At 36.4% G+C, this 14,362-nt stretch overlaps 1 protein-coding gene across 1 annotated transcript; it reads left to right on the forward strand.

Moving 5' to 3' along the window:
* Positions 1-324: 324 nt before the first annotated feature.
* LOC140167356 (E3 ubiquitin-protein ligase TRIM45-like) lies at positions 325-3,792 on the forward strand. Its single transcript, XM_072190670.1, has one exon. The coding sequence runs from the start codon at positions 412-414 to the stop codon at positions 2,407-2,409; it is 1,998 nt and encodes a 665-aa protein (XP_072046771.1). The 5' UTR covers positions 325-411; the 3' UTR covers positions 2,410-3,792.
* The last annotated feature ends 10,570 nt before the right edge of the window (positions 3,793-14,362 follow it).

The raw sequence follows: 14,362 nt of genomic DNA on the forward strand, positions 1-14,362 counted from the left end.
AATTTTGAAATTAAATAATTGGAAAATAAATTTTGTGATTGGGGAAAAACTTATTCTTATCATAGCCAAGATCTCATGCAATGTTGATTCATTGTTATCAATAATTACTGTTTGATTAGCATGCAAATAACTAGCAAAATATAGATATGATATTCGTGATTGCTGAGTTCATAAGGTGACCATAGTACTATCCAGGGACACATCATTCCAAATCAAAGAAGCGACGTACTTGCACTGCATGGAACCGATCCAAATGCACATGACGTTTTGTACCATGCGTATCGGGAGACAAAAATCTCGCATCACTCGCTTATTTGGATATCGAAATACATCAAAAAGTGTCGTATTATTGGTACAGGGCATTGATAGTCTAATCATAGACTTTGACCGACTAGTCCTCAAAAGCACCACATGGGCTACTCGACTTTATTCTTTCGATCGTACGCATTGTATGGACATAGACCCAAGCGGGCATTGACGAATAAAATGGCCGATTCAAAGTTACTCAATCTCGAAGGAACTGCTAGTAACGCTGATCTTGTTCAGTGTGGCATTTGTCATGCAGCTATTGAAAAACCAAAGGCGCTACCATGTCTTCATACCTTTTGCTTGAAATGTCTCACAAGTTGGGTTGAAAGCTCTGCAAAGAAACACCCGGATAAGTACAAGGACGCGGTATCGTGCCCCACCTGTCGCGAGGACTTTCCGTTACCAAAAGGTGGGGTGAAGGAACTCAGGACTAACTTTTTTGTCAGCAAATTGAAAGAGCGAAACGAGATTATGAAAAAACTTTACGAGAAAGATGCCAGGATTCCATGTACCTCGTGCGATAATTCTGAAAACCAGGCTGTTGGACGCTGTATAGAATGCAATGATTTCTTGTGTAAGAAATGTGTGGACATTCACAAATCTGTGCGTGTATTGAAACATCACCATGTGCTCACATTGGAAGAGCTGCGCACAGGAAAGTTGACTATGCACAATCTGCCTGAACAAGAGATGTGTCCTAAGCACAAGCGTGAGGTTTTGAATTTCTACTGCGAAACTTGCGACGAGCCTATATGCCGGGACTGTACGGTCGTAGGCCACCCGCGTCCCGATCATAAACAGACAGAGCTGAAGAGTGCGGCAGAAGAGAGAAATGACAAACTTCTAGAGTTATTCAAGCAAGTTGAACTCATTCCCAAATCTATCGATAATGCCGCGGCGGAAGATGAGAAAACTGTTAAAGAATTGGGAGCCAACGTGACGAAAGCTATCAGTCTCTACAAGAAGACAGCTAAGAAAGCAGAATCTGCATTCACTCAGAAAATGAAAGAGTTGGAGGCAAAACGAATCAAAGAGATAGAAGCACACAGAGATGGCCTACAATTTCAGAAATCGCGTCTTTGTACATCAATGGAGATGACAAAACAGATTACACAGAATGGTTCCGAGCATGATGTAGCTACAATGTATTCATCTCTCTCCAATACCATGCAACACATTTCTAAGTTGAATCCAAAAGCTGTCAGAAAGTCTATGGGTAAAGTTGAATTTATACCCAGCAAGAATCTTGATAACGGGATGAGTTCTCTTGGTTCACTTAACAACTACGATCAATGGGCTCTAGAAAAGACTATCGCATCGGGACAGTTTAATACCGGAAGATACATCGTTTTCGACACAAATGATGAAATTGCAGTGGCTACACACACCAGCGGCCATTACGTTCACGTTTTTGATAAAAATGGCACAAACAAGCGGCAAATCCAAACTAGTGGTGTAGGTGGCGGCGATCCTCAAGGTGTTTCGTATCCATGGGGTTTAGCAATTGCGCAAAATGGCGACTATTTCATTACGGACTATAATCCATATGTGAAAGTTTTCAATGCAGAGGAAAATTTCAAGCAAAAGTTTGGTGTTCAGAATCCTAACGGCACCATGTCACAAAGTGAGAATTCCCTGTTGTACGGTATAGCCATAGACACCAAGGGTCGTGTATACGTCGGAAGCTCAAGTGAGTACATTAGTATCCATAATCAAGATGGTACGCACATATCTGGCTTCAGCGTTAATATGTACCCATGCTTCATTGTTATCACCGCAGATGATCATGTTATTATCAGCGATCATGGTAACATTCAACAGGCCGTCCACGTGTACGATACCAAAGGCACTCAACTCCACACCTTTGCCAATCCACCAGAAGGGAACTTCAACCCTACAGGATTATGTGTGGTCCAAGATGAAGTCTTCGTCGCTAGCTACACACGACCTCCAGCTGTCTACCGTTACTCTCTCACAGGTGACTATATTGGAATCCTGACGAAAGACGTCAAATCGCCCTGGGGAATAGCACTCAAAGACAACGGAGAAGAGCTTCTTATCTGCGACGACAATTCCATCAAAGTTTTTCAACTGAAATAGAAACATTCCTTCACATAAACTAGATCTAGAGACACTACATACACTTGTCAAATGTTTTATTTTGTTGCATTACTTGTTAAAACAGACAAGTATCAGATCTTCTTCATTTGTGAGTCAATGAACTTCATGCAAGCAAGGATATCGAATTCGGAAACCATGATCAGAGCTATGATGGCAATCGACTTTGAGTAAAGAAATAGCCAATCAGTTTCCTTAGGCTTCGTTCAAATTAGCTTCATGGCAAATATAGGCCGCTTTGGTCAATTTACTCAAGTATAAAACGTTAACTCTGCCTTTACATGTATACATGTATTATACTATCTTATCGTTTCGAGTCTTAATGAGAACGTTGAAGTCGTCCTTTCTCATTTAAAATCAGTGGCGTAGCTAGGGGGAGGCAAATCCCCCAAGAAAATTTTCTGGGATGAAATGAGCTAAAAATGGGCCGAGAAATTGACTCATGGGGACGTAAATGTGGCTTTGCCCCTCACACTAAAAGGCTGGTTACGCTGCTGAGTGTCCCAGCAATTATACAATGAAGGCTGGCGACAATTGAGCACAAATAACTTTTACGTCATTGCACTTAGACAATTTCGGCGCGGGAATTTTGAATATCGTGGAATTTTGAAGATTCTTGTCTCAGATAATTAATATCTAACCCAATGTCAGTATTACAGTTTAGATATCATATTTTTAAATACGAGCTACCGTTTTTTTCTGCATAGACGATCAATTCAAATACTTCATTGTGACATGTACCCTGATATAGACCTTTTTCTCAGACGTCACCAATCAATCGATATTGGGGTCCAGCATTCGAGTCATCAGCACCCAAACGCAAATGCCGCGCCGGCGCTCGCTATCAACTTTGCGCCACGTTAGGCGTCCTGCGCGGAATTGCCAGCTCGCAGTACGCGTTTAGTTCGCCACGGTGTAAAAAGTAAACAAAATTGTGAAACAAAACAAAGATTGAATTTTAAATAGCATCGCGGTTTTTCCGTATCTTTTGTATTTTATGGCATCAAAACAAACTGGAACAAAGGTAACTAGTATACAGTTCCCGTTTAAACAATTATTTTATGGAAGCTAAAGTGAAATATGACAAAACAGCAGAAAATACGCAGTATTTGGTGTTTTTACACCGTGGACACGTGAGAAACGCACGTGTTGTTTGTTTACATCTCAGACCCCAATATCGATTAGGTGACGTCATCAGAAAAAGGTCTATATCAGACTTCAAAATACTTATATCTAGCCATACATATGTACAGAGCTAGAGAGGTTTCGGTTCAATCATCTTTAATTCCACTCACTGAATAACCCATGTAATTTCCCCACTGAATGAGGGCTCACGCAAATATCAATAGAACCATTCCATGTCAACTCCAGGGATGTGCACCGCAGCACCTCTTCAATTGTTTTGTTTTTCTGTGTGGTGGTAGATATTGATGAGAAAGTAAAATCCTGAAAATTTGAGCTTCATACTCTATTTCGTTTTTGTTTGGGGTTCCCTTTATACATTTATGGACCTCCAAACATCGTCTTTCGCGTTGCGACACATTTTTTACGCTGACCCCCTAAATTTCAAATGGATGCCACGGGAAAACGAAATGGAGTATGAAGCTCAAATTTTCAGGATTTTACTTTCTCATCAATATCTACCACCACACAGAAAAAGAAAAAAAATGAAGAGGTGCTGCGGTGCACATCCCTGGAGTTGACATGGCATGGCTCAATAGTAATGTAAACTTTCCAGTGACCGAGTGCGCACACAAAATCAATGTTAATATATAGGCCTAGCTACATTATAAAGATTTGGATCTTACTAGAAAGTAATCCAATGTCTTCTTTTTTGTGACTTGATATCAATACTAATAAAAAGTGACTGGAGCCATGGGGACTCGCATAAAATTAATTATGTAAATCTATTGGGTTTCCAGCAAAAATCTTAGCAGTCAGTTTCAATTATACACTTTAGTAGATTCAAACATTTACTTGGTATACACTTCTATCAGGGACTGTTCACAAACACTTATTAGGGGGCCTGATGCAATCAAATTTCATCGCGAACATTTTTCGCCCCCCCTTTTCAGATCTCAATAATTTCAGGGCCCCCCTTTTTGAGATGGAAATTATGGGTCGACCCCATAGAAAAGCATGTAAACGCGATTTGTGGTCTTAGGAGGGTCAAAACTTTTAAAGCCCCCATTTTGCATCAGCCCCCTTACCAGTGTTTGTGAACGGTCCCTAATGTGCCTACCTGGGCGATGCATATGAGTAAGATATGAAGAACTATTGATTTGTAGGTTTTAGCATGTAATAGGTTGACTTTTTGGTCATTTGAGATCTAATTTTTTATCCGATATTATAAACTTTTAAAGGAGTATTTCGTGATTCTAACATTCTATTTTTTATGGATTTTATAGTAGATATCCACGAAAAAAGCTCCTTCGCAGAATTGCAGTTGACTCTGATTTTGCCTTTGCGAGTTACGCATGTTTATGTGTATTATATACGCCACTATATTTTGTACTTTCGTTATGTTTACAGATTGATGATATTTTTGCCAAGCGATTGAATCTGCAAAAATTTTATAATATGTAGCCAGAGGTTTCCGATTGTATGAAAATCTTATTTTTTTTAGAAAAGTGGGGAATGAGGTTTTGGATCATTCCTCCCTATACGCCATAGGCCTACATAAATTCTCCCAGCCACATCCCTAATATGAAATTTAAAAAAAGTGGTTGTGGATCCCGAAATGCCCCTTAACTGCGCATAATGAGAAAATTCTGCCGAAATTAGTCATTTTTTCCATTGAAAACTAGACAATCAGTATTGTTTATCTACTTCAATTTCTATATGAAGTAGGTGAAGGTATCACATAATATGCACTATATAAAGAAATATGATTTATGACTTAACAGCTCATTAAGTTCCCTATTATACAAAATGATTAATATTTCAGTGGACACCTTTAGCAATAACTCATAAAAATCGTCATCAAACTTGATTAGTAATAGCTGACAGTACACGTTATAAAATGACATCCAATTATACGTCCATTTAAACACGGCGTCACATAAACCCGAGTCTCAACTAAAATTTAATGGACCAGAGTTTGCCATTACATACATAACAGGTCACACAGAGGTGTAAGCAGTTGGTAAGTATACACTAGACACAAAACGTGATAGAAATATTATATGAATCATAAAATTATTAATAGTCGTCGAGTAGCACTGAAACTGGTTTAATTATACCGGTATAATTAACCCAGATTATATAAAAAACACACCACCCCAGTCGGCTTGAAAAAACGACTGCTCAGTGCCATAATTGGGTAAGTGCAATAGCTGCCTTGTGAACATTAGGTAATTTACACATTGTATAGTGTACTTATCTACACATTGCAGCTATTGCACTTACCCACTTCTGGCACTGAACTGTCAATAAGTAATGAATACAATGTTTCCTGAATTTTCGACATTCTTCAGAAATGTCTTTATGTTTGAATAGGTCTATTTTAATTAAAATGCATAATCATTACCAAAAAGAACAACAACAACACGGTATTTTCAAAATTCTTAACATAAATTGGCGAGAACTGAAGGCGCTTTGCAAATACGCAAATATCAATTGCAATATGCAACAGAAATACTAAAACGTGGAACAATTATCTGATGATTTATATCAAGTATATAACCACAGAGTTATGACATTAATGAAAAACAAACTTATCACTACCATTTTTATGCTATTGATGACGCCCCATCCAGAGGTACACTGCTGCTGCTCAGCTACTTCATGGGTGCCGGGTACCCGTGTGGGTACTCTAAAGTACACACGTCGGAACCACACGCACAGTAACATACTATAGTACTGGACTGGTATGGTACTCTAGAGTAGTCACAAAGAAGCTGGGCAGTATAGTGTACCTCTAGGGGCAGCAACAGGAATCTAGTTGTGTATGAACAGAATAAAGTTAACGTCATAAAACACGATAGTAAGAATAAAAGGAGAGAATTTACTGTAAAATACCCATCAGATCACCGTAAAAAAATCAGTAAAATACGGTAAAAATACGGTAAAATACCATAAAATAGCGTAAAATTACACTGATAAAATAATGATAAAACCGGTCAATATTGACAAACATAATGGTATACCGTAAATACGTTTTTACCATTATGATATTTTTATGTAAAAATGTAAAACGTTCCTGTAAATTAAGTGTAGAGACTTTTGTCTACATTAATGTATTAAAAGTAACAGACAGGCAGACAGACAAATAGACAAAAACTGAAGAATGGTAAACATCTATTCGCAAGAAGAGATGCGCTTGAATGCAATCCTATTTAGTCCTGCTATGATTAGATTGAATGTGACGTCTCGGATGTATCTTAGACTTGTTTTTGGTTTCAGAATCAGACCAAGATATAATTCATAAATTGCAACTGGAACATTTATTATGACATGGCAACAAATCATCGACTAGACCATTTTGTAGACTGCCATAAAAAAAAAATGCATGTTTTATATCCCAGCGCTCTCAGTGCTCAATTAATTTGGCACCGACATCTACAAGTAGAAAACAAAAATAACATCTTGATTTGGTTTCCTTTTTAAATACATTTAACTATACATTTGCATTTTATTCCTTTTAAATGATTTAAGAAGTGAGACACTAATAATTTATATATTACCCACTTGTGAATTTAAATTCACCAAAAAAGGCTTGAAGACGCTTCCGGTGATTTTTTGACGATATAAATCTCTAATCTTGATCAATTTCACAGACAAAATTGTAATTACGTCCACAAAAGATAACGAACATCCCTATGGACGGTTCAACTGTGAGTTAACTTTGAAATTGTGGAATTTTATATTCATAAGCACGTAAAACGGTCGATTTGAAATGATGCGCTCGCTTTCAGTAAACAATTTATCACTAATATTTTGGCATTGTTTTCGCCAGTACATCTCTAGCAAGTTCCATTTATTTGTTCATTGATTTGAATATTTGTTCTCTGAAACCTAGCCTTTATTAACTATGTGAGTCATAAGCCAATCTTTGATATGATATATAAACAAAGTGAAATCAATTCTTTCATCTTCGTTGTAAGCACTGCGGACTAGACTCTCGTCTATAGTGGTCTGCTTGTTCTGTTTTTTACTCACATGTACATTTGTACGGCTGCCGATGCTGCTATCTATATATTATGCTACTGTATTATCACGCTGGTACTGCTCACTTTTCTGTTTTCTTCTTCCAGACTTTCTTCTTCTCTAGCGTCTTCAACTTTACCTTCTCCTTTTGTTCTTAATTTTCCTCTTCTTCGATCTTAAACTCTTCATCTCTGCTTCTCGTTCGCTTTCTTCATCTTCTTCTATTTCTTCTTCTCATCCTTCCGTTTCATCCTTCTTTCCTTCTGTTGCTGCTGCTTTACCATTATACTATTATATTAATATTGCTGCTGCGGTTACAAGACCACTTCTTCATCTTCTTAATCTTCGTTTCTGTGGTTTTTTTTAAAAAGTGCATGTTTATAACTCACACATCAACATCATGCTATCTTCAGATATTAGTGTTGCTCCCAAGCAACATTTTATTTAACCAGTAGATAGTAGTATTTTAAACCCAAAACGTATGCTATCTTCAGTAGATAGCTTGCTATCTTCAGTAGATAGCATGCTATCTTCAGTAGATAGCGCGATATCTTCTGTAGATAGCATGGTATCTTCAGTAGATAGCATGCTGTCTTCAGTAGATAGCAGTGTTATCAATCCTTTCATCATCCTTCTTGTTTACAGCATGCTACTCTTAAAACGATCTACTGATTTTTAATAGAAACTTGTCAAATTTGACAAGAGAAACTATTCAGATGGGGATATAACAGATTTCTCTCCCAAATGAACAGATTTCTCTTGAATCTGATATTCTCATCAAAATGACAAGAAACTCATCAAATTTGATAATTGCCGTGACATTTAAAAAATAAATAGGTTCTTGTCAAAACTGAATATTATAGGTTCTTATCAAAAATGACCAAAAAATGACATTTGAATAGTTTGTCTTATCAGAGGGAACTTAACAGAATAGTGTCAAAATAAAATGGGCAATCTTGTCAAATAATGAATTGGACATATTGCCAATTTGAGTAAATTACTTGTTAAAATAAAACTATTCGTTTTGATAAGATTGTCGGTTCAAAGTGATAATACATGTGTACGTAATCAAAATGAACAGTGTATTTTATCAAAACGAATAGTTACGTGATCAAAGATAAATGAGTAGCGATTCTATTCAAAAAAATAAATAGTGTGAAATTAGAACCTGATGAAAAATAATGTTTATTTATATAACTCCCGTCGATCATGCCACTGTTTTTCCGTGTATTATAGAGCGTATCTTCATATCTCTAACCCATTTATAGCATGCTATCTTCTGTAGATATCATAGTTGATAACCAAATAAATCGCATGTTATCTTCAGTAGATAGCAGTGTTATCAACACATTAATATCGTTCTTCTTGTATACGGTGTGCGATCTTCATATTTCTAACACATTTAGCATACTATCTTCAGTATAGATATCATAGTTAATAACCCAAATAAATCACATGCTACCTTCAGTAGATAGCAGAGTTACCAACCCATTTTAACATTCTTCTTCTTCTTTCTCTTCTTTAATACATCTTCATCTTCTACTTCCTCCTCCTTCTTTTACCCGTAAACATCTTCAACATAATCCAAATGCAAATATCACAACGTTATCACGTTTATTTTGTCATCATCAAATTAATTTACTAACCATGTCATGAACGTAAACAAGATACAGTCTTCACAAATTCAATATATATCGCCGTAAAAGCGTTCTACAAAAATATTCGCGTAATCCAACCAGCCACCTTTCCCACTTTGCAATCACAAAGCTAAAATAGCATTGACCTGACAACGACCTAGGTTTTTAAGGTGTCACATGTCTTGAATCGGAAAAATAAAACGGGGCAATTGGGAGAGGTAGACCAAAATCGAAATCATTAGAGAAACATTCGTTAAATCCATCCAGAGGCGAGAAATAGAACCTGGAATTGCTCCTGGGCGTTAGTTGTAATTACAGCTTTATCAATTCGCGTTACTTATAGATTCAACTGGAAGAGACACGCTCTCGAAATGGGGTTATTGCGAATTAGTATAAGCTTGAAATCTTGACTTGTCAGAGTTGAGTTGCTGCATGATACTACGCTATGAAAGATCATAGCGTGGTATTTTTGGTTAAAATGTTTCATTTTTGATTTTCACTTTGGGTTTACATCCCGGGGTTTGCTGTTTGCATGCAGTTAAATGGCTAATGGTATGTGCAATAATTCATGAAACAGATATTTGTGCAAATGCATATATTCTTTTTTAAATCATTTGGCATAAAATCCTCCGAAGGAAATGAGAATTGTATAACGTAAATAATGTAAATTTCCAGTTATTGGGGGCTCACAAAAAATTAATACTAATGTAAACTTTCCAGTCGTTGGAAGTTCACGCACAATTAATAATTAGGCCTATGTAGACTTTGCAGTTATTGGGGGCTCACACAAAATTAATAATAATGAAGACTTGCCAGTTATTGGGGGCTCGCACAAAATTGATACTAATGTAAACTTTCCAGTATTGTGGGCCCACACAAAATTAATAATAATGTAGACTTTCCAGTAATATTGGGGGCTCGTACAAAATTGATCCTAATATAAACTTGCCAGTTATTGGGGGCTTGCACAAAATTGAAAATAATGTAGACTTTCCAGTATTGTGGGCCCACACAAAATTAATACTAATGTAGACTTTCCAGTTATTGTGGAGCTCGCACAGAATTAATTCTAATGTAGACTTTCCCGTAATTAGGGCTTACACAGAATTGAAAATAATGTAGACTTTCCAGTGAACGAGGGCCCACATAAATACTAATGCAAAGTTTACAATGACTGGGAACACACAATCTTTACCAAAGTAGTTTATGTTTAACACACAAAATATAATCCTAATATAAAAAATTGCAATAACTGAGCGTTAAATTATAATTATATATTAGTTAACATGGTTAATGAAGAGAACATGGAAGAGAAACATTGGTACCTATTATTTAATCCTCTTATTGCCTATGTTTATATGTAAAAATATTGAGATTCTTAGAAAAACTGGGTTAAACACGTGACTAAATTTAAATCAGTTTGCATACGTACAATTAAACACGTGGTCTAATAAAGTAAATTGCACATTTTGCGCGCCTCATTGAGTCGTCTGCTCACTTCAGTATGTGGGATATCCATTCCATTTGATTAGATTTGTTTTAAACGCCTTTTAATTTAGCAATAGTATAGTTTAACAGCTGCTTTATTATAAATGGTGATATAATTAAGGCGGGAAAACACCACGCGTTGGGTAAATCCACACCACGTGAGCTAATTCAGGCAGACGACACTAAAAAGATGCAAATATTATTAAAAATATCGCAAAAAAAGTATACAAAATTCCCGTTTTTACGAATATTATATATTATTAACCAATCTTTCTTTTTTTTCTAATTTTTTTTTAAGAATCTTGGAAACAGTTTGGGAACAGAAGCTGTTAAAATGTATAAGGTTTGTTTCGGATTGCAACTTTGAGTTCAAAAAATTCTGCATGAAAATACTCGTGTCAGTCATGTAAATTAATTCTTGTGTGGATGGGGTCAGTGGGTGGGTGAGTCTTTTGGGTGGGGTGGGGGTGTTGGTTTGTGTATTCTATTGTGTGTTCACAAACGAACGTCGCGGTACAGAAACACTGAAATATTTTGAAACAAATCTTTAAAAAAAAAAAGAAAAAAAATCGACAGTTGCACAGAGCAACAAAAGGTTAATATTGGCCTAATCAATCATTATCACTTTGGTGTTTTACCTTTTTATAATATCATGAATAAGAAGATCGGCTTGAATAAATAGAATCTTTACCGCGTGGTTGATCTTACGCTATTGTGAAATAATCAGTGGCAAATTTATGCTACCTTGCTATATTATATATCTATTTGACAAAGAAAATTGGCTTTAGAAATTATTCATTCTGTATGAACCTAGACATGTGGGTTTATAAATAATACGATACTGAGCAAGAAAAACAAGACACAAGAACAATACGCACAAAGTTTAAAAGGTATACGAAATCTGTCTGTACACATATTATTCACTATCTTCCCGTCATCTCTCTTCCTCCCTCTGTCTCGCCCTCGCTAACATCATGTATCATTATCTTTATGGTATTGAATATTTTGTCTCAACTGGATAAACAAATATAGGCTACAGATTGCAAGTTTGTATAAATGCAATTTTCACTAGGATCCACAACATGCTCATCTACCAGGGATCAGTTCTTTAACCCTAATACATTTATACATTTATTGAATGACCTTTGACATTTTGAGTACAAAAACTCATACTCTGCAACTTGAGGTCAAATTTTACACTATGATTGTTTAATTGAGGTTATTGAACTATGCAATTGGGATGAGGCCACTGTGTTCCATAGTGAGGTCACAATAACAGGAAATACTTAAAAACGGGGACTATTGGAGAACTGTGTCAATGTGAATTATTTATGTTATAGAAATACGGCTATTCCAATTGAAATCCATACACCCCCATACGACCTTAATCTTCCACACAGGGAGTGTGAATTTCAAATGGGAATACCTGAATGGGTGATTCTCTCCTAAAACCAATCACAGATTTCTATTTTCCAATAGATCTCCCACAGCACACAGCTCTTATGATGCTATTCACTCAACCGTGTAGTAAAACACAGTCTGCATAGAGTCTAGACTCGCTGTGCTTGGAAATTTCAGTGTATCGAAGTGGAAACTGTGCGTAGATGCATTTATAAGAGAATCGATTTGGTAGTCAAACCCGTATGAGAAGCTATCTACGGAAGATAACCTATTTAAGGTAAATGTGTGAACATTGCTATCTTCAGTAGATAGCAATGTTAACTCGTTTAATCTAAATAAGCTATCTTCAGTAGATAGCAATGTTAACTCGTTTAATCTAAATAAGCTATCTTCAGTAGATAGCAATGTTAACTCGTTTAACATAAATAAGCTATCTTCAGTAGATAGCAAAGTTAACTCATTTAACATAAATAAGATATCTTCAGTAGATAGCAATGTTAACTCATTTCTAAATAAGCTATCTACGAAAGATAACCTATTTAAGTTAAATGAGTTGCCATTGCTATCTTCAGTAGATAGCAGTGTTAACTCGATTAATCTAAACAAGCTATCTTCAGTAGATAGCAATATTAACTCATTTAACCTAAATAAGCTATCTTCAGTAGATAGCAATGTTAACTAATTAAACCTAAATAAGCTATCTTCAGTAGATAGCAATGTTAACTAATTAAACCTAAATAAGCTATCTTCAGTAGATAGCAATGTTAACTCGTTTACCCTAAACAAGCAATCTTCAGTAGATAGCAAAGTTAACTCGTTTACCTTTTAAGTAAATAGCTGTAGGGCGGTTGTCTGGTTGGTTTAATGACGCTGGTTTTTACTGTCAGCGTTTGGGTGAAGATAATGGGAAATTCTTAATCCAACTGCATGCCAGAGAAGTAAAGTAGTAGTCCTGTATAGCTAAATGTCAATTCCAAAATATCAGTTTCAACGACCCACCTATTGGTAGGCCTACTTCATAGACGCTTATTAAATACAAGGACGCTTCTTTTTGGTCTCAACTTTATAGAACACATGCAGCTTTCGAGTATGAATTTGTATGTAAAAGGTTAAAATTTTAAAAACATCCATTCCCCATCTACATAAAGAACATCTATAGCCTACATACACCACACACACTCCCTGCACCCCCCACACCCCCACCAGTGGTGTATATAGCCAACTTTTTTAGATAGTGGGGAAAAGAGTGACAAAAGAGGGAAAGGCGACAATTTGACGAAAATGTCAAAAATAGGTTTAAAAGTACAAAAAAATACAAATACATGTCAAGACAGTCACAGGGAAGTAGGGGGAATTTTCACCGGGGGAAGCTTCCCACTTTTCCCATACGCCATTACACCCCCTCCCACACGCAAAGGTTTTTAACCTGCATGATGTTGTTGTCGACCGCAAAAAAAGAAAGGAGGTTCCGTCTTATATTATTATTAAACTAGATTGAAGAAAATGTTCTACACTGGGCATGATTGCATCCTCTAAATGTGTTCATACATAAATATCTTCTATACAAAGGACACGACCATGTTAAAATACTACAGTTGTAAAAAATACCACACTCAACATATTTGATCCTCTCTCTGTAATCGACCGCTGCAAAGACAACTAATCTGAAAAACAAAGAAACCCAAAGAAAGCAAACCCCTGTCTTTATTCATTATTTTTCTTTTAGTTTTCCTGCTCACATCCCGTGTTGACAGTGATAGTGGTGCTAGAAGCCAGGCCGTTGTCTTTAGCATTTGTGTATGACTATTTGCTCTTGTCAATACAAATATATTCCAAGACACGCTGCAAACAAAACCAGCTTGCCTAAAATAACATACAAGGACCGCGATTCAAGTCGCTCTATTTTCTTTACGGCTATGAGCATGTCACCAGCGTACGGTATTATATTGCTATTTGTCGTTCTTAATATAAATAAGTAATATTTGCGATGTATTTTACGCTCTAGCATTAGATTACACATGGAAATGGATTACACACATGGAAACGCCTTTCTACTTGATTGCTCACGGCGATTGGACTATCCATATCATGACGTCACTATTTTGATATCTATCCGAAAGTGAACACTAGGTTTACCTTTTATTACACATTTGGCAAATTGATGCTGCCAATAAGTGAGCAACCGGGCGCTTGACAATATAGCGCTATATCGTTATATCGCGACAACGTACTTGAAAAATATTCTAGCGGGGCAGACATCA

The sequence above is a fragment of the Amphiura filiformis genome, chromosome 13, assembly GCF_039555335.1.
Source record: "Amphiura filiformis chromosome 13, Afil_fr2py, whole genome shotgun sequence".
NCBI lineage: Eukaryota > Metazoa > Echinodermata > Ophiuroidea > Amphilepidida > Amphiuridae > Amphiura > Amphiura filiformis.